The following is a 20423-nucleotide window of genomic DNA, read 5'->3' as shown; positions in this document are numbered from 1 at the left end:
AAAGAGGGAAGCATGAACTGACCAATGTTATTATGGGAGTCTTGCTGAAGTCGTTTCTTGTATTCTTAGAGTCTGGTGCCCCGTAATATGGTGAGTGCCTTGTGTGGGTTTCCTTGTTTCAATCTCGTGTGGCTTTTAGAAGGTTGGCTTAGAGGGTGTCTAAGTGCCACAAGTTTTGTAGAAAAAATTGATGCTTTTTGACTCCCTTTATTTTTTTCAACTCAGAGACCCTTGGTGTATTAACATTCTTGCCAACATTCAACAGCTAAAAATGCCATTGTTGCAGGGTGAAATAAAAGTTCAAGGGACATTTGCATGACTAAAATTAACAATGACTAGGAATACAATTAGTGCTTTTACTATAGTGAGAATATTTGGCAGTTTTCCAGGATATCAAACACAATACAAGCCCCAAAATAAAAATTTTAAATTAATAAAAAAAAAAAAGTGGGGAAAAACAGAGAACATACCATTGTAAATACTAAATACGGTGGTGTGTCTAAATGGGAACATTAAACATCAGGAAAAAAGAAATCATCACACATAATGACAGATGTATATGTTATTAGCATTAAATCAAAGCAAGCCATGTATGCCAGTATACCTGGTTTTTAAAACAAAAACCATACCAGATACGCAAATAATTAGTGCTCTGGAATTTTGTCCTTCAAATATTTTAGAACAGCTTTGGTTCCTCTATCCAAAATTGTCCTCCGGATGCTGTAAAAAACATGTCATCGTGTTAGAACAGTGTTCAATTGTTTCACTTTCAAGATACCATCATCATTATCATAGTTACTTAATTTTACTCGTTTAGAAGTTAAATGATTCCAATCAATATGTATATATATTTACACTGGTGTACACGTGTCAAAAGGCCAAACTAATCAATATGTTTTGATCATAAGGTTCCATGCAATGGTTTAAAATGGCAATGCTAGAGGAGTGAATTGTATGTTAGTGTTTAAATAAGTCCACTCTTTTCTTAGAAAGCTTTCTACAGGTCCTTTAGATTTTTATTTATTTATTTATCTGTGCTTATGCTTAGCAAGTGTTTTAGGATTTCAATAAACAATATCACTTCTGTTACCTCATACCATTTTGGTAAATCAAAGCATGAACTGTTTTCGCACCCATGCATACGAATACAATATACATGAATGAATTTTTCTGATTGGACTCCAAAAGGAGTCAAAGAAATTGATTGCTGCTTCACTTGCATACATGCCAACTGACATTATTTTCAGCAGATAAAGCTAAATCAAATTTTATGGACCCAAGACCCATTTTTGAGTCTGCTCAATTTTTATTTTTATTTATTTATTCATTTTTATTTTTTTTTATACATAGGAATTTGTTAAAATAGAATGCTGCCAAGAAAGTATAGCAATGTCTCTGAAACTTTCGACTGAACCAGGTAAATGTAGAAAAACGGAATTTGTAGTGTACCTCCTCAATGGGTTTCCATCAAGTCGTAAGGCCTGTAGACTGGGTTCAAGCAATCCCTGGACAACAAACTTTCAAGATTAAGCACAATGAAGTAGAACAGGAATGAATGATCATATTAAGGTAACTAATGAATAAAACCCCTTATGACAATGCTTGATAATTAGATGCAAAACAACATGATGAGAACATTAGTAGCAAAACTACTAGTTATGAGGATAAGATAGAAAAAGGTGGGGGGACAAAGACAAAGTCTCATTTATAAAAGATTAAAAGAAAAGCCTATCTATTGATCAATTTTTCATAGGCAAAGTAGAGCTTTATCAAGAAGACACCAGAAGGCAGAAAACCCAAGAAAAAGTCAATCCATACGATTAATTATGTCCTGTGTCATACAAATTCAAACCAATCTCAGAACCGTTTCTTTTCTATCATCCCAACAATGCATTCTGGGGCTAAAGTTGCTGTTCCCATAATCCATTTACTACAGTGAATTTCAAGAATAGATCAATGTCTAAGCCTTGATAATCAGGATAATTGTTATTCATCAGGCTCATCTTAATTACTTTTTGGATTGCTTAGGACAGCTACCACTTTGTCAAATGGAAGGCTAAGAATATAGAAAACAATTTCCCCTTTTGGAATAGGGGAAAAGGATGTGCTTTGAGAAAGAGCATTACAATTGCTTCTTTATGGTTTATCCCAAAAAAAGAAAAAGAAAAAAACAGAGTGCTAATAACGAAGTTAACAGAGATATGCAGCACCAAATTCCATAATTTTATGAACTACTATCAAGTCAAAATAACTGTAAGACTAGGATACAGACCAGTTCTAGGGGAAGTGTTGAAATGCTATTGTCAGACAAGTTAAGCTCGGTAAGAGATGTAAGATTTTTGAATCCCTGCATAACAATGACAACCCAAAAACAGTTATAATTCCCAGGCCTGTTAATACACTGAAGACAAGAGACCTTTACAAACCACAATTATGGACTCAGGGTATATTCAATAATAAACACCTTAATAGCACCAATAAAATATGAGAAATCACCAGCACGGCCACATCACACATGTATGCTGATACCAGTTCTTTTTTTACAAAAAATATTACATTACCTCTGGAATCAATTGAAGGGAATTTTGGCTCAAGTCGAGGATCTGCAGTTGCTGTAAGCTCAATATATCTGATGGGACTTCACATAGCTGCATTCGCCTGTCTAATTGAATTAAAAATGTAAGATAAATGTCACAATTGGAGAAGTAACAACACAATCGATTTAGCTGCCAGACCTCAGGTAAAGTTCCTGTAACTGAGGTACGCTAGAAAACGCTGGATTGTCCGGTAATGAAGCTGAATTACCACTTAGATCCAGAATCTGGAGCTTGGAGACAGCTTGAAATCCATCTGCTGGAATCTATTGGTGAAGCACAAAAGAACATGTTTAGACATACTAAGGACAGGAGATAAGGGGACAGTGAGAAAAATAGAAGAAAAATGTTACTAGTTTTGAGTATTGAGTCTCTGCCCTCATTTTGACCATAAAGTTTATGGTTTGTTGAGAGTCAAGAACAGAATGATTTTTTTTTTCTTTTATAGGCAAATAAAAGATATATTATAAGCGCCAAAAAAAAAAAACAAAAAAAAAGGCACCAACTACAAAAACAAACTAAAAGCTGAGATTCAAACAGAATTTAGTAAAGACCTTTCAAATGATGGAGTGATTAACATGTCTACCACACTTCTCTGAGGGACCTAATGAATCCCCACACTCAATGCCAAAGCCCCAATGTGACAATGAATGAGGAAAGGATCAACAGACTCATCAGTTCATGTAAAAATAACACACCAATTAACACTGAGGGCTTTACCAAGTCTCCTCAACTGCAACATGCTGTTGTTGTAACCTTCTTCCCCAAAAAGGAGGAAAGGAAGATGATAATTATACAGCAAGACATAAACACCAAATGCCATAGATTTCTTGGTCAGTTAAGTTGTGATGACAATTAAATTTCCAAGAGATTGAGGAAGAGGACTGATCTAGGATAGAAGAGAAAGGGGAGTCTTTAGGCTGCAAGATCAAATAAAGATTGGGGAGGTGAGTCTGAAGGTTTGATCTCCCCACCTCACATCTTCCCAAAAATGAATCTTTATTCCATCATCAACCAAATAATGAAAGTGATGTGAAAAATTAGAGAAAATTCTAGGCAATTGCATACCAAGGAGAACAGCTGCAACCAGTTCACTATGATATTGGCATTTCTTCCATTAGAGTGTGAACCAGAGATCCTCCTAATAACCCTATGCTATAGGGCATCCCTCTCCCAACAGTCAACTCAAATTTATCCACCTACTAAATGTGAACTATCTCACTTGTACTTTTCATAAAAGCTCTTAGATACATGGGTTCCAAGAAAGTTAATGCACAAGAAGTCAGCAACAGCAATGATAACAAGTTTCTTGACATAAACCTGTCCATTTCATATTGTTTAGTGCATGATTTAATTGGCATATTACCAGGCACATTGAAAATCAAATCTGGTTTACCTGTCTGAGTGGATTATTGTCCAGCTTCAAGCATGAAAGGTTAGGAAGTGACTTTAAAATTACACCTGGCCATTCTTGAATCTTGTTCCTGGATAAAATCAAAGCCTGCAATTTGGATAAATATTGAGATGGAACTATTGAAGAGGTTCAAATATTCGGACAAAATTTCTCATCAATACATTAAAAATTAAAAAAACAAAAAAAAAAGGAAAGAAAAGAAAAGAAAAAAAAAAGCAAATTTAAATCCGTCTCAAGTTAACCCAGTATTGTTTAGGGATGATTTACCAAGTCTTTGGATAGTAAAATACTGACAATCAACAAAGAATGCCTTCAACTAAAAGTGATATTGTGATATCAAGGCCCCAAAATAATTATATGAAAGATTCTTGAATATAGGTCAACTAAGTAACCTGATCCCTTGTGCAAAATAGTAAAAATTATTCTCAATTCTGAAAAATCATTGAATTATTCAAAGAATTGGCAGCCAAGATTTTGTTCCATGCATTTGTATCAGGAAAAAAGTTCTTCCATATATTAACGAATACGTTGACTGGGATATTAATAGCTAGGAATCTCAGGATCCAAGAGAATCCTTAAACATATATAAAGAGGGCAGGAGCCTTCACTGGTTTTGCGATAGGCAGTATCAGTACAAGTCAGGCCAGACAATTACAAATTGTACTTCATTTTTTGGTTATCCTCCACAATTTTGTTGCTGCAAAAACAAAGAACCAGCAGATGGTAAAAATTTACCTGGAGGGAAACACATGAGGTAAGTTCGGGTGGAAGTTCTTGAATTGAATTCCTAGAAAGATCAACTTTCACAATTTCACTTGACTCCCATACCTGTGCTGGGACAGCACTCAAACCCATACCTTCCAAAGAAAGTTCCTGAAATTACAAATATCCTGAAGTTGAACTATCCAAATAGAAGAAAAATGATGATAAAAAGTCAAATCCTAAGCTTCCCAATAGGAGAGCTGTAACTAAACGATGCAAAGAATAAACAACACGAGGCATTGAAATGTACAATGAGCAATATTCATTTGAACTGAGACAATCAACAACTGAGTGAGAAAGAACAAGTTCACATCCTCTACATATGCAACCATATACAGTTTAGAGTAACGTGAGATAAGATTTCCCTAGAACTGATGCAAAAATTGAAATGTATGAGTGGTCTACCTTTGAAGTAATAGATAATCGAGCTGCCATGGTGACTACATTCTCTTTTGCTGTAGTAGCAGCTTCAGAATCTACATCAGAAGCTTAAATTATATCATTCAAACCAAAGTAAAATTGAAAGAATCGTGAAAACTCAGTTTCATAGTAGAAAATCCTCAATGCTTAAAACAGTAGTTAAACAAAAAGGTTAGTAGGGAAAAAAAAACCACTAATCAAGAGTCTTATTATGTTGAAAGCTTCAAAAAGACCCTGACAGGTGAAAAAAAAAAAAATACCTTCATCTGTAGAGAGTCTACTGCGCAGAAACTTCAACAAAGCAGGTGTAGGTCCAGACACCAATGAGCTGGGAGAGAATAAATATCTGTTGTGTTAACTCATAAGGCAACAAAAGTACACACATACTCAAATATCCATACTGCACATCAAACCTTCGAAGAGTTCGCAGAGGATTGCCAGTGAGCACAAGTTTTCGAAGAGTTGTCATCATACCTAGGCAAAGAATTATGTAGTATATATCAGATCATAGTCCTTGTACGGTAAACAAGATCATCGAACCAGCAGTTACTAAACCTTTTAAACCATGTCAAACATGGTGATTTTATTTTTTAATTTTTTTTTATGAGAAACAACAATATGGTATACTGAAGTAAAATAAGTACAAAGAAGGATAAGAGATCCTCCAAAAAGTACACAAAAGGAAAGCAAGAACCTCCAAGTTTAAGAATCTACACAACTATGAGGTTCCACAACCTAAGTCCCATGTAGGAATATACAAAAATAATCTATCCTTACTAGCCCACTCCCTTGGAATTACACACCAACATCCAATCAAGTTGGATCAAATTAAGGGGAACACCCTTATAAGTTGTGGAGCAAGATGCGCAAAAGGAGGCTAGGAAAAAAGATCATGTCCTAAAGACCCTCTGAGGATCTCGCCTTATCCTGAAAGATCCTAGCATTTCTCTCCCGCCACACTACCCACATCAGAGCAAGACAAGCAAGCTTCCACAACACCTTGCCTCTACTAGTGTTTCCCAATCCTCTATATGAAATACTCATCATGTTGCATATGCTCCTGGGAAGAACCCTGTTGAATATAATGTATTTATAGTGTATAACCTTTCCTTGTTAATATAGGACACATATATGGTAGGACACATGTATGGTAGTTAGGACTCTTAGCCTTGTATATATATATATTACTCAATTGTAAGTAGATCATTACATTAATGAGAATTAAGGTCTTTCTTCTTTCTCTCTCTCTCAACATGGTATCAGAGCCAAGGAAGAAAACCTAATTCTTTTCCTGTTTCCCGTGTCATCAACTCCGGGAAACCTTCCGGTGACCGTGTTTCATTCCGGTCACCTTCCCCATCTCCCAATACTTTCTAGTCAGTCGGATCGTCGACAGAAACCACTCACCGCCGGCGAACTTTTCTGGCGATCTTTCCGGCGAACTTTTCGGGCGACGTATTTTTCCGACACCGACCATACCAGAAGGAGCGCCTGGAGGAGATCTACACCTTTTGTGAAGGCACCGGCACCAAAATCTCATCCACGCGCAAATTTCCGTCCGCGGCTGCATCTCACGCGCCGGCGCGTGAGGGCGCGTGAGGCCTTTCCGGCGACGCGCCTCCTCCTCCAGCTTCGCCTGACGCCAACCAGCCTCCCTACCTCCCTGGTTATCCATCCGAGCCCTGCACGTACCTCTTTGGGGATTTTTGTCTCCGTTGGCCCTCCAAACAGTCTTTTCGGCGAAGCTCCGACTACTTTTTCTCCACTCCAATCCCTGCACGTGCCTTGGGAAGTGTTCTTCTACCTTTCTGGTGGTACCACGCCGCGATCTGAGGCCGTCTCCCTTTTTCGGTGGTGCCACGCGCAATCTGAAGCCGTATTAGGGCTCTCTTCGATCCAAACATACTTCATTCTCCAGATAAGTAGATATGACTACTAAAAATTCCATTTTTTCCGCTGTTATATCTGGATCTCCTATGATTACTTCGGAGAAATTGGTTGGCATTGACAATTATCTTTCCTGGTCTGCCTCTGTTGAACTTTGGTTTATGGGTCAAGGATATGAGGATCACTTGATTACACAGGAGGCAGATATCCCTGAGGTTGACCGCGTACAGTGGAGGAAGATAGATGCACAGTTATGTAGTGTATTATGGCAATCGGTTGATCCCAAGATTCTTCTTCATCTTCGGGCCTACAAAACTTGCTTTAAATTTTAGACTCAGGCCAAAGGATTATATACGAATGATATCCAGCGTCTTTATAAGGTGGCTTCTGCTATTGTCCATCTCAGCCAACAGGACTTGGATCTATCTACTTATATTGGCCAGATTGCCTCTCTTAAGGAGGAGTTCTTGACTGTGATGCCTCTTACTCCTGATGTTGGGGCTCAACAAACACAGCTTGACAAGTTCTTCATGGTTCTTACTCTTATTGGCCTCCGTCCGGATCTTGAGCCTGTCCGCGATCAGATTCTTGGTAGTTCATCAGTTCCGTCCTTGGATGATGTGTTTGCTCGCCTCCTCCGTATCTCCTCCACTCAGACTTTGCCATTTGATAGCTCTTCAGATTCTTCTGTGTTAGTTTCTCAAACTAACTCTCGAGGAGGCCGCAGTGGTACCCGAGATAGAGGTCAACGTCCTCATTGCACCTATTGCAATAAACTTGGCCACACTCGCGATCGTTGCTATCAGTTACATGGACGACCTCCTCGCACTGCCCATGTGGCCCAGTCCTCTGATTCTCCGCTGCCTCAGCCTCCGAGCTCTTCCGCATCTCAGGCTTCTGTTGCCTCTGTTGCCCAGCCTGGTAATGCCTCTGCCTGCCTTACCCATACATCTTCTCTTGGACCCTGGATTCTAGATTCTGGAGCTTCTGATCACTTATCTGGTAATAAGGATCTTTTCTCCTCTATTACTACTACCTCTGCTTTACCTACTGTTACCTTAGCTAATGGTTCTCAAACTGTGGCTAAAGGTATTGGTTTGGCCCTTCCTCTGCCTTCTCTACCTCTCACTTCTGTCCTTTATACTCCTGAATGTCCTTTTAATCTTATTTCCATCAGCAAAATCACTCGTACTCTTAATTGCTCTATTACCTTTTCTGATAAATTTGTCACCTTGCAGGATCGGAGTACGGGGAAGACGATTGGCATAGGACGTGAGTCTCAAGGCCTCTATCACCTCACCTCGGATTCATCTCCTGCAGTTTGCATTTCCACTGATGCTCCTCTCCTCATTCACAATCGTCTGGGCCACCCTAGTCTCTCCAAGTTCCAGAAGATGGTCCCTCGTTTTTCCACTTTATCGTCGCTTCCGTGTGAGTCATGTCAGCTTGGGAAACATACTTGTGTCTCGTTCCCAAAGCGTTTGAATAATCGGGCAAAGTCTCCTTTTGAGCTTGTCCACACTGATGTTGGGGTCCTTGTCGGACTGCGTCTACTTTAGGATTTCAGTATTTTGTCACTTTCATTGATGACTATTCTCGATGTACTTGGTTATTTTTAATGAAAAATCGAGCTGAGTTATTCTCTATTTTCCAGAAATTTTATGCTGAAATCCAAACCCAGTTCAATATTTCTATTCGTGTGTTACGCAGTGACAATGCCAGGGAATATTTTTCAGCCCTATTTACTTCGTTTATGTCTCATCATGGGATTCTTCATCAGTCTTCTTGTGCTCATGCTCCTCAACAAAATAGGGTGGCTGAACGCAAGAATCGACATCTTGTTGAGACAGCTCGTACTCTCCTCCTCCATAGTAATGTTCCTTTTCGTTTTTGGGGGACGCTGTTCTTACCGCTTGTTATTTGATTAATCGTATGCCCTCCTCTGTCTTACATGATCAAATTCCTCACTCCCTTCTCTTCCCTGACCAACCACTTTATTTCCTTCCTCCTCGTGTCTTTGGTTGTACTTGTTTTGTTCATATTCTCACTCCTGGACAGGACAAGCTTTCCGCCAAAGCCATGAAGTGTCTCTTCTTGGGATACTCCAGACTTCAGAAGGGTTATCATTGTTATTCCCTTAAGACTCATCGATACTTTATCTCCGCTAATGTCACCTTCTTTGAGGACTCATCATTCTTTTCCACCACTTCTGAGTCTCTTCCTGTTTCTGAAGTCTTGCCTATTCCCATTGTCTCCCCACCTGATGCTATGCCTTCTCAACCACTTCAGGTTTATCATCGTCGCCCTCGTGTCGTTGCTCCTCTCCCTTTTGCTGAGGCACCTGCTGACTCACTTCCTATCCCTTCGGCTTCACCTACCCTGGCTCTGGCTTCTCCTAATGACTTACCCATTGCTGTTCGGAAAGGTACTCGCTCTACTCGTAATCCTCATCCCATTTACAATTTTTTGAGTTATCATCGATTATCTTCACCCTATTCTGCTTTTGTTTCTGCTATATCCTCTGTTTCTCTTCCAAAGAGCACCCATGAAGCTCTTTCCCATCCAGGCTGGCGACAGGCAATGGTGGATGAAATGGCTGCTCTGCACTCTAATGGCACTTGGGATCTTGTTGTTTTACCCTCGGGTAAATCTACCGTTGGCTGTCGTTGGGTCTACGCAGTTAAGGTTGGTCCTGATGGTCAGGTTGATCGCCTTAAGGCCCGCTTAGTTGCTAAAGGCTATACTCAGGTTTATGGTTCTGATTATGGTGACACATTCTCTCCGGTTGCCAAGATTGCTTCTGTCCGTCTGCTTCTCTCCATGGCTGCCATGTGTTCTTGGCCTCTTTATCAATTGGATATTAAAAATGCCTTCCTTCATGGTGATCTTGCCGAGGAAGTTTATATGGAGCAACCTCCTGGTTTTGTTGCTCAGGGGGAGTCTGGTTTAGTATGCAGGTTACGTCGTTCTCTATATGGCTTGAAACAATCTCCTCGAGCATGGTTTGGCCGTTTTAGTTCTGTTGTTCAAGAGTTTGGCATGCTTCGCAGTACAACAGACCATTCAGTTTTCTATCATCATAACTCTTTGGGGCAGTGTATTTATCTGGTTGTTTATGTGGACGACATCGTCATTACAGGCAGTGATCAGGATGGTATTCAGAAACTAAAGCAACACCTTTTTACCCACTTTCAGACCAAAGACTTGGGGAAACTCAAGTATTTCTTGGGAATTGAGATAGCTCAATCCAGTTCTGCTGTGGTCCTTTCCCAAAGGAAGTATGCTTTAGACATCCTGGAAGAAACCGGTATGTTAGACTGTAAACCGGTAGATACGCCTATGGATCCGAATGTCAAACTTGTACCAGGACAGGGGGAGCCTTTAGGAGACCCCGGGAGATATCGACGGCTCGTAGGTAAATTGAACTATCTCACCATTACTCGTCCAGACATTTCTTTTCCTGTGAGTGTTGTTAGTCAATTCCTACAGTCACCATGTGATAGCCATTGGGATGCTGTAATCCGCATTCTTCGATATATCAAAAGTACACCAGGCCAAGGTGTGTTGTACGAGAACAGAGGTCATACTCAGGTTGTTGGTTACACAGATGCAGATTGGGCTGGCTCACCCACAGATAGACGTTCCACTTCAGGGTACTGTGTTTTTATTGGAGGTAATCTAATATCTTAGAAGAGTAAGAAACAAGATGTAGTGGCCAGATCTAGCGCTGAAGCCGAGTATCGAGCTATGGCTTTGGCAACATGTGAACTCATATGGTTGAGACATCTTCTTCGAGAGTTGAGATTTGGAAAGGATGAACAGATGAAACTCATATGTGATAACCAGGCCGCATTACATATTGCATCCAATCCAGTCTTTCATGAAAGGACCAAACATATTGAAGTTGACTGTCATTTCATTAGAGAGAAGATCGCATCAGGATGTGTTGCTACAAGTTTTGTTAATTCAAATGATCAACTAGTTGACATTTTCACTAAATCTCTCAGAGGTCCTAGGATTAAATATATTTGTAACAAGCTTGGTGCATATGACGTATATGCTCCAGCTTGAGGAGGAGTGTTGAATATAATGTATTTATAGTGTATAACCTTTCCTTGTTAATATAGGACACATATATGGTAGGACACATGTATGGTAGTTAGGACTCTTAGCCTTGTATATATATATATTACTCAATTGTAAGTAGATCATTACATTAATGAGAATTAAGGTCTTTCTTCTTTCTCTCTCTCTCAACAAACCCAATCCATATGAACCAAGCTAAATAGTCTGTGTCATAGCCCCAAACTCAATGGGCAATGTAAAAAAATGTGATCTACCGTTTTGCCACTCTCCATACACAAATGACAAACATGGTGATTTTGTGTCTCTATAATTAGAATTCAATCTTAGCCAACCTGACTCCCACAGATTTTTTCCAAAGCTCAAGAGGGTTGAGATAGGGGGACCCTCTCCCCCTTATCTGTTTGTCCCAATTATGAAGGTTTTGAGTTGTTTGATTGTGAGAGCAAAGGAGGGTGGTTTCATCATTAGCTAGGGAAGAGAGAGTGAAGGGGTTGAAACTTTCATCTCCTCTTTGCGGATGAATCTCCTCTTCTGCAAGGCTAATAGTGAGCAGTTTCTCCATCTAAGATAGACACTCTTTTGATTTGAATTGGTTTTAAGGCCTACAAGTTAATCTTGATAAGAGTAAACTCATCCCAGTTGGAAATGTAATGGTTCTAAATCAATTGACTTTGTGTAGGTGCAAAAGTGGGTCTCTTCCTTCTACTTATTTGGGTTGACTCCTAGGTGTCATGTTTAGCTCCATGGAAAAGGCAATACTTGTCAAAGTACGGAAGACTTACGATTTTTAATAGTGCTTTTCCAGCTACCAGTCTATCTTTGTATTCCTTTGTGATCCCTAGCACAGAGAGCAAAAGACTAGAGAACTACCATGGAACTTTCTTCATGTGTGCTCAGTCTCTGGAGAGAAAAATCAACTTGGTGAAGTAGTCTTCCATTTGTTTGGAGAAAGTTAAGGATATGTTTACTCAACATGGCTATACCAGGCAAGTGGTTGTGGAAGTTTCTTTGGGGAGTAGAATAATCTTTGAAGAAGAGTCACATTGGCAAGGTTTGGGAGGTAAGAGAGGGTGGTTGTTGTTCTAGGGTGCAAAGGGAGACTTGTTTGGCCTTAGGTGCCTTGCATACATCATGTATACTTTTGCTCACCCTTTTGGTAGGTCCTTTTGATATGATTGTTTTTACCTATCAAAAAGGGTGCAAAGGGAGACTTATGGGATGGGTCTCTAGAAAGCTATAAGCAGGGTTAAGAAGTGATAAAAGGACGGGAGAATTCATATATTCTTCTTAGAAAGTATGAGAAACATTCCTATATTAACAAGGAAATTCCAGCTCATAAACATATCGAGGAGGATTTCTATGTCAACAAGGAAAGTCCAACTCATAGAAAAAGAAAAACAAATACAATATAAAAATAATAAAATGTTCTATCATTTTTTAACAAGGATTCCTTGCTAGGACAGGTAGACAATGGGCAGAGGACCAAGATTTGTCATGATTTGTTTTCCTAACCTCTATAGTTTAGCTATTCAAAAAAAGTGTTGGCAGCAGACTTGTGGCAGGAAGGTAAGGGAACTCCAGTAATTTGTTGCCTAAGTTTAGAAAGAACTTTCAGGATTAGGAGTTGGTCTCTAAGTCTTTGCTGCAACTTCTCGATCAATGCCCTATTGAACAGGATCTCAGAATATTTTGGAGTGAAAGGCCTCAAAAGAATGGTCTTTTCTCTAAGGTCCTATCTTTTACTATCTTCAGGCAATCTGACCTTCTTCCCCTCTGAGGAAATTTAGGCTTTGATTGCTCCAACAAAAGCGTGTTTCTTGGTACAGGGGTAGTGTGGGGAAAGTTCTTACTATGGACCAACTTACGACCACAGGATGGTCCTTGCTTGTGCAAAAACAGAAGGAAGAAGCTACCTATCAAATTACCATTATTGTGTGTGGACTAACAAGTTGTGATCTTCACTCTTCCCCTCTTTTAAGGTGAGTTCTTCCTTTTTAGTGCACCAATGAGTTTGTGTTTGGCTGGCATGGTAGCTTTGTGAGCAAGAAACACAAAAAGATGGGAGAATGCTTCCTTTATGTTTATTTTGGTGTCCATGGAAAGAGAGAAATAGAAGGTCACTTGAAAGCCTCAAGTAGCATTATAGTTGGCCCTTAAATATCACTTCCTCAAGACTTTTTTACTAGTGATCTAGTGGAGATGGCAGGAGAGGAACTCACTCTTTGTTTCTAGACTTCATCAATTGTTCCCAAATGAAGTAGGTTGTGTTTGGCAGCCTAGTTCATTCACAAACAATTGATGAAGTCAAGATCACATTCTCCTTCACTGCAATGAAGAAAGGGTACTATGGCAGTTTCTGTTCCCTTTGCTCGGCATTGCATGGGTCCTTCTACAGTCAAAGAGACTTTTTTAAGTTGGCATGGCTCCTTTGTGGGAAGAAAACATAGAAGGTTTGAAGAGCCACTCCCAATGCATTTTTTGGTCAATTTGGAAGGAAATGAATCAAAATTATTCGAAGCAAGAAGCAGTCGATTCAAGCGCTAAAATGCTCTTTCCTTAGCAATGTTATGTCATTAGCTCGTTTGTAGAGGGTTCAATACCTTTAATTGATTTTGTTGATTGGGTGGGATCCAATTGAGGGAGGGAGTATTTCTGTTTTGTACCCATTGTATACGTCTTGTATGCTTTGGTGTATCTTCTTTTTTTATATTTATAAAATTTTCTTGCTTACCAAAAAAAAGAAGGAATTAGGTTGTGTTTGGCATTTGTATTTTCTTTTCTTTTCTTTGTGCCTTCGGATGCACTTTGTATATATTTATGGACTTTGGTTGCACTATCCTTTTTGTTAGGCACTTCTTATAATAGTTAATTTGCCTATCAAAAAAAGATGAATTGACCATTGCGGTGTGGATCCATTTCAAAGGTTGAAAAAGAAGTATGCCCATTCTTTTAATGGGGACATGCTTTCTAACAGAATTCTATGATAAAAAAGATGATAACAAAGACAAGTACAAGATTAAGATACACTTATAAAGTACCAATCACTAAGAGCAAAGGTTTTTTGCAACTCGTCCAAGTAGTAATAGCCTATCAAAAAAAGGTGAACAAAGGTATAGTGTTGGTCTAACCACCAAAGAAGCTAAAAGTCTTAACAAGTCTTGGAAAATAGTAATTAATAGCATATCTCATTTGTTAAGTGAAAGTTTTCTTTTACATTGTCAGATAAGAGGTGATTTCTTGCTCATTCTAATAACAGAAGTGCCCATTTCATGTTGACTCATGTGATGGGCAGAGACCTTGGTAGTTATAGCCCCATTTATTAGGCAGTCCTTTGCCTTCACATTTTCATAGAGGAAATTATCTGCCCCTTGATCAGGTCATGGGTGTAATCCTTCTGTTGGCTCGAAAGCTAAACAGATAGGCAGCTATGTAGCACAAATATGGACACAGGACACAAAAAGACAGGGATATGCAGATAGGGAAAATCCCGAAACAGTAGGAAGCAGATATAATGAGGATATGAAAACATATTAATATGTATCTTTATATATACATCTGATATATACATTAATTTAAGCAATTTATCTAAATCTCTACATTAACAATTGCTCAATTTGGAAAGAAGAAGCTCCTCAAATATAGTAAATACTATTATACCACATGCATTGCTCCTCTCTGATAGAAATTTTCTCTTTACATCTATATTCTTTTGCCTTATGGAAGATGAAATTCCATCAATTTGGCTGCTGAACTTTTGATTGGTATAGGTCATTTGTGCGGTTGGAAAAAAATATTTTAAAAGTGTCCACTGAATATCAGAGGAGTAGTATCCAACACGGTACTGTTCCAACTCATACATGCCTCCTATTTAAAAGTGTTCATGCTCCATGGATGTGCAGATAGCACACCAGTAAAGGTTTTTCTCTGACATATTTATATGGAGAGCTTTTCAGATTGCACCCAGACTCAACTGGCCAAGAATATAAATCTCAATGAATTGTGGAATGATATGATTCTTATAATCCCTGGCCAGAACAGAGGTTAATCTCCATGGATATGTCTTTCCTGGAATATGTTTTGCAATTGGTTTCTGATGTTAGGCCAATTAAAGTGAAATTCTGATTCCCCTTCATTTTTTAAAAGCATGAGAAACAAGCAAGGAAGAGTGCTTTAGAACATCAAGCACCTATTCTTCCTCAAATAAAATCAGAACTAAATTCAATATCATTTTTGTGAATAGAATTTGCTAACTTTACCAATCTCAGGGGGCAAGCCAGACAATGAATTATTTGACAAATCTAGGACTTGAAGACGGAGCTTGCATGCCTCCACAGGATACTCCTTTAACTGCATGCATAAATAATTAGCATCTAAGTCAGAATTTAATGATCAAGTTCCCAAGTATTTCCATTAAGTTCAAAGGAAAGAGACATGAGCAGACAAAATACGATGAAACCACAAAGAAAATAACATAAGAAGCAGGAATGATGGTTTGCTTCTGCAAGGGAATTCAAGAATGGTTAGATGGATTAAAGAAGAAGCAAGTTAAAATCTCACTGTTTGCAAGCAGTCATCTTCATTTACATACTAAAATGTGACCAGATAATTGAAATATTAGCATCTGTAAGATTGTATACCCATGACTTCTATTGATGCTCAATTGAGCAATCCCATGGGCACATTGGGTAACTATATTAACAGAGTGAAAAAAAGTGCTCAAGCAGAGAACAAGTGACTTCAGCCCTTTAGTTTTTCCCTGCAATTAAAATTTTGCAGGAAGAATGTGCAGTTGAAGGTTGGGAGGGAAATAGACTTGTGCAAAAGCGCTAACTAGTTCATGGCAGACAAAAAGTGATCAAAGAGAATAGTTGTTGACTTTAACAAAGAAAAAAAAATCTTATGCTTAAGAACATTGATAATCTGGATGATACCTGTTAGGTATGCAACAATGCTGCTCCGATTGAAAAATGATTTTGAGATGAGTGTGTAAGGCTGGATATGGTTAGACACCAGTATGAGTCTTAGGATGAGCCAAGGCGTTGAAATGAGTGGTTGGTTTTATATTTATGTTCTTGAACTAACAGGTTTGCATTGATGCTTCCGTTGTCGCAACAATTGGTATCAAAGCACAGGATAAAGCTTTGTCAAAGAACACGAGAACACAACACAAAAGAATTACAAAGAAATTTAAGTTAAACGTGGAGTCAATTGTTCTCTCATCAGAATGTGAAACAAAAAGCGTGTAGATGTGACACAAAAAGTGTGTATCAAGAGAAATGTGACTCAAATGTAATTTGATCCAAGAAGGAGATCTTTGGAAAATGTCTTAAATTCCCAATTAGCATATATTCCTTTTTGTAAAGAATGTATTATATAGAATATTTCCTATATTGATATGCCATTATAATGTTAGATTTCCTTATTGAATAAAGAAACACCGTCTCTTTAACCCCTCCCTATACACGATCTATAGCCACTTCTCAAAAACCTTAAGACCTAGTTTTTGCTTTCAATGTTTCCGTTTATTTGTTTGTCAATTCATCTTAAACTCTCAAGTCTTCATCAATGAGAGTGAAACCATCCAAGGCTGACAAGAATATCACTTAGGATCAGAAGTTGTGCCAACTTTTAGATGAGTATAGTCAGATTTCGATCATGGATGCAGACAATGTTGGATCAAACCAGTTGTAGAACATTGGTAGGGGTCTACGTGGAGACTCTTGTGGTTTTGATGAACAAGAACACCATGATGAAGCACTCCATTAGGCTTTCACGTTGAGAAGATTGGGAACAAGACTTTCCTCTTCTTGTGGGTAATGTGGGTCTGGTTTTCACAAAGGGTGATTTAGAAGTGGTCAACTAAGTGGTTGCCAAGTACAAGTTTTGGAGCTTTTGCTCGTGTTGGATTAGGTGCTCCTATTGATCTCATTTTCCAACCTAGTAACACAAACTCGACCCTTCCTCAACCTCTTTCTTCCAAGTGCTTAACATTCCTACTAAGATTAACAACCAGTATCAGAGCTAGGTTATGGATTTGGGTCACAGGAGCTACATATTAGGGAGGGGTTGTTAGGTATGCAACAATCCTGCTCCATGGAAAAAAAAATGATGGTTGAAAACTGATTTTGGGATGAGTGTGTAACGCTGGAGATGGTTAGGCACCAATATAAGCCTTGAAATTAGTCAAGGCCCTGAGATGGTTGTGTTGCGCGGGATGGATCAAGCTTCACTGTATACCTCCAAATAGTTAAGCCTAAGATGAGTGTCAATAAATGTAACATCGAACCACATAAAAAGGATTAGCTTAAAGTCACTGACAACCAATTGGTTTTCAGATGAAATGGCTAAGCCATCATAACACTATCAAAGCTCAGGGCCAAACAACATAGAAACAAGTGCCTCAAAACTTTAAAGATAAAATAAAATAAAAAGGCGGATTTTCCATACAATTCCTTTATGGTCCTCAAAGTTTCCATAAAACCCAATGAGAATTATGGCGATATCAGATGGAGTGGTATGGATATTATGCTAGCTTGAGACAATCGTGATGGTTTTGTCTAGAGGAGGTAGGAGACGGTTTACTGTGGAATCCAAAGCTTTTGAACTTGTGATCGATGAAGTAGGAGGAAAGCTGAGAGGTTGTATCTGGGAGAGATGCAAAGGGTTATCATCTTGGATCAGATTTGGAGATGCAAGTCTCAGTAGTTTGTTGGTAGGAGTGGAGACCTGCTGTAGAGATAGAGATGAGAGTAAATGGTCCCTCGCATGGGAGGAGGAGGGAAGGAAGTATAGATTGGAGCGGCGTACAAATGAGGCGGGTAGATTCATTCTTTGTTCTGTTCGTGATTTGGAGTCTAAAAGGTTTTGCTTAATTTTTCCAGAAGGAAAGAGGCTTTCTGGGGATGGAATACCTTGGCTGAGAAGTTGAGAGAGGTTGGGGTAGCTCCATCTAGAGGAGCAAAGGATCCTCTTTCTCTTGAGGTGCTGAAGAAGGAAAAGGAGCCTGATCAAAGGACATATGCAGATGTAGCAAAACTGAGAGTGGGGAGACTTGGGGATAAGGTTTGGCTGGAAGCGGGAAGGAGGGTGAAGCCTGGTAGATTAGAGCAGCTGGGTCGTTGCTTAGTGGGTAGATGGGATAAGGTGGAGAACCATCCCCCTGCGTTGGATGTTCTGAAAAACTGGGCTGTCCATGCTTGGCTCCTCCAAGGCAAGTTGGACTTAGTTGTAATGGGAGGAGGGCTAATTCTCTTTGAGTTCGAATTGATTAGTGAGGCAGAGCGGGTTCTTGCTAGAGGGAAGAGAATGGTTCTAGGTAGTGTATTATTGATGGAAAGATGGCACCCGGAGGTGGGGTGTTTTAGCAATGGAGCTTCTGCTAGCGAGGTATGGGTGAGAGTGGTAGGTCTGCCCCTTCATTTATGGAATTGAGAGGTGTTTAAGTTGATAGGAGATGGTTGTGGTGGGTTCATTGCTGTGGATAACAAGACGGATTCAATGGCAGAGCTGCAATGGGCTAGAATGTTGGTGAAATCGGCGGGCAAGGACACTCCTTCCTCTGTCCAGATTGTGGATGAGATGGGGTGCTTCTCAGTCCAGCTGTGGTGGGAATCACCACCTTGGTTCTCTCAGGTGGTGCCGGCGGGAAGTGGCCTCGGGATAGGGGATGTAGTGGCTGCTGAAGTTACAGGGAGTAAGTCTTGTGATGAGTATAGAGGTGGCGTGCGGGAGAAGGTTGGACAGTCGAAGGAGCAGAGGTGAGCAGTGGAGCCGCCCTGTGGTAGTTCTTCAAAAGGGGCTTCAGATTGTCCATTTGAGCTGGCTGAGAGGGGGCCTGGAGAGGAGGTGACTGATGGAGAAGACAGCTGCAGGATCAGAGCTCGAGGTGGAGGGAAATCAGCAAAAATGGGAGGTTTTAAATCTGGGCCAGCAGATTGCGTGTTTGGGCCTGATTGGAAGGCCCAAGTCAGGAACGGGCTTGGAGAGGATGGTAATAAGTTAGATTTTATGGGAGCCCAGATTTTTGGGCCAGATTGTGAGCCCAGGCCCATCACGTTAAAAGGATGGGTAATGGGCTGCGAGGAGAGGCCTTTCCTCTTAAAGGGGGTGATTGCGGGCTGCGAAGGGAGGGCCGACATGGGTCTTGAGCCTGAGTTAGGAGGGATAAGAGGATTTAGGGCTCCTCCTCGTGCCGAGGCTGAGGGGATGGAACTTAGGGCTTCAATGGAGGCGTCGGGGGTCCAAGTTATGGAGGACGGGGGATCGCGTGCTTCCTAGGAGGAGATTGGAGGGATTTAGAGTCTCCAACGGCGAAGGCGAGAGCGCGGATGACTGAAGAAGCGCTGTCGGCTGAAGCATCCAGGTACGAGCCCGTTACCGATGTTCTTGGGGGAGACCGGGTTTTCTTCTCTTCTTCTTCTCTTTCTGGGTGCGATCGGGCTATGGTGGTGGGGGGTGTTAGGGGAACGTTAGTCATTGACGAAGGTGTTGGGTTTCAAGCTCCATTGCGTGCCGTGTTGACTGATGGCAGTTAGTGGGAGTCGGGTTCAGAGGGGGGAAAGAACAGGGGTTTCAGAGCAAAGAAGAGTGAGGATCTGGAGGAAGATGATGGCCAGGGTTGCGGATGGGATGACAGTAGCTTGGCTAAGTTCAGTAAGACTTTGGGATTTTCGACAGTTGGCGTTGAAGGGGAAGTCCTTAAATTATTGTTAAGGCTGAAATCAAGGAGGGATAAAGGCAAGAAGAAAGGTATTGCGGGGATGACTAGGTTTGATAGGGAAGTGAAAAAATTGGAATGGTCGATTAATTATGAAGGAGAAAGTAGGAAGAAAGGCTCGGATAGAAGAAACGGGGATAGAGCTCTGTGTCTTAAATGAAAATTAAAATCCTATCTTGGAATGTCCGGGGGGTGAATGATAGGAATAAGAGAAGTACAATTAAGGCCTTAATCAGATCCCAGAAAGTGGACTTAGTTTGCCTGCAGGAGACTAAAATGTCTCAGATGTCTTTAGGGGTGGTGAGAAGTCTTGGTGTGGGGAGATTTTTAGATTGGGGAGTTCTGAATGCGAGGGGGGCAGCTGGAGGGGTGTTGGTTTTTTGGGACAAAAGAGTATTGGAGCTGGAAGGGATGGAGGTGGGTCTATTCTCCGTATCCTGTCGGTTCAAGAACTGCGAAGATGGATTTAATTGGGTTTTTTCAGGAGTGTATGGCCCTACCTTAAAGAGATATAGAGAGCTATTTTGGGAAGAGCTAGGGGCCA

At 40.2% G+C, this 20423-nt stretch overlaps 1 protein-coding gene across 2 annotated transcripts in view; it reads right to left on the bottom strand.

The window, feature by feature from the left end:
• Nucleotides 1-448: 448 nt before the first annotated feature.
• LOC117908978 (plant intracellular Ras-group-related LRR protein 6) overlaps nt 449-20423 on the bottom strand; it is a 32985-nt gene continuing 13010 nt past the window's right edge. Inside the window, exons 11-21 of one of the 2 annotated variants that reach the window (XM_034822855.1) lie at nt 15420-15510; nt 5604-5664; nt 5451-5518; nt 5176-5246; nt 4744-4881; nt 3991-4095; nt 2736-2860; nt 2562-2658; nt 2273-2347; nt 1450-1505; nt 449-720 (exon numbers count right to left, since the gene is read on the bottom strand). In XM_034822855.1, the coding sequence (XP_034678746.1) occupies nt 645-720; nt 1450-1505; nt 2273-2347; nt 2562-2658; nt 2736-2860; nt 3991-4095; nt 4744-4881; nt 5176-5246; nt 5451-5518; nt 5604-5664; nt 15420-15510 (963 nt within the window). In that variant the 3' untranslated portion in view covers nt 449-644. Of the gene's footprint in view, nt 721-1449; nt 1506-2272; nt 2348-2561; nt 2663-2735; nt 2861-3990; nt 4096-4743; nt 4882-5175; nt 5247-5450; nt 5519-5603; nt 5665-15419; nt 15511-20423 lie in introns of those variants that run through there. The other variant, XR_004650299.1, reaches the window with a different exon arrangement.

Source organism: Vitis riparia, chromosome 19 (genome assembly GCF_004353265.1).
Source record: "Vitis riparia cultivar Riparia Gloire de Montpellier isolate 1030 chromosome 19, EGFV_Vit.rip_1.0, whole genome shotgun sequence".
Classification (NCBI taxonomy): Eukaryota; Viridiplantae; Streptophyta; class Magnoliopsida; order Vitales; family Vitaceae; genus Vitis; species Vitis riparia.
This window is presented reverse-complemented; position numbering and strand designations above follow the sequence as displayed.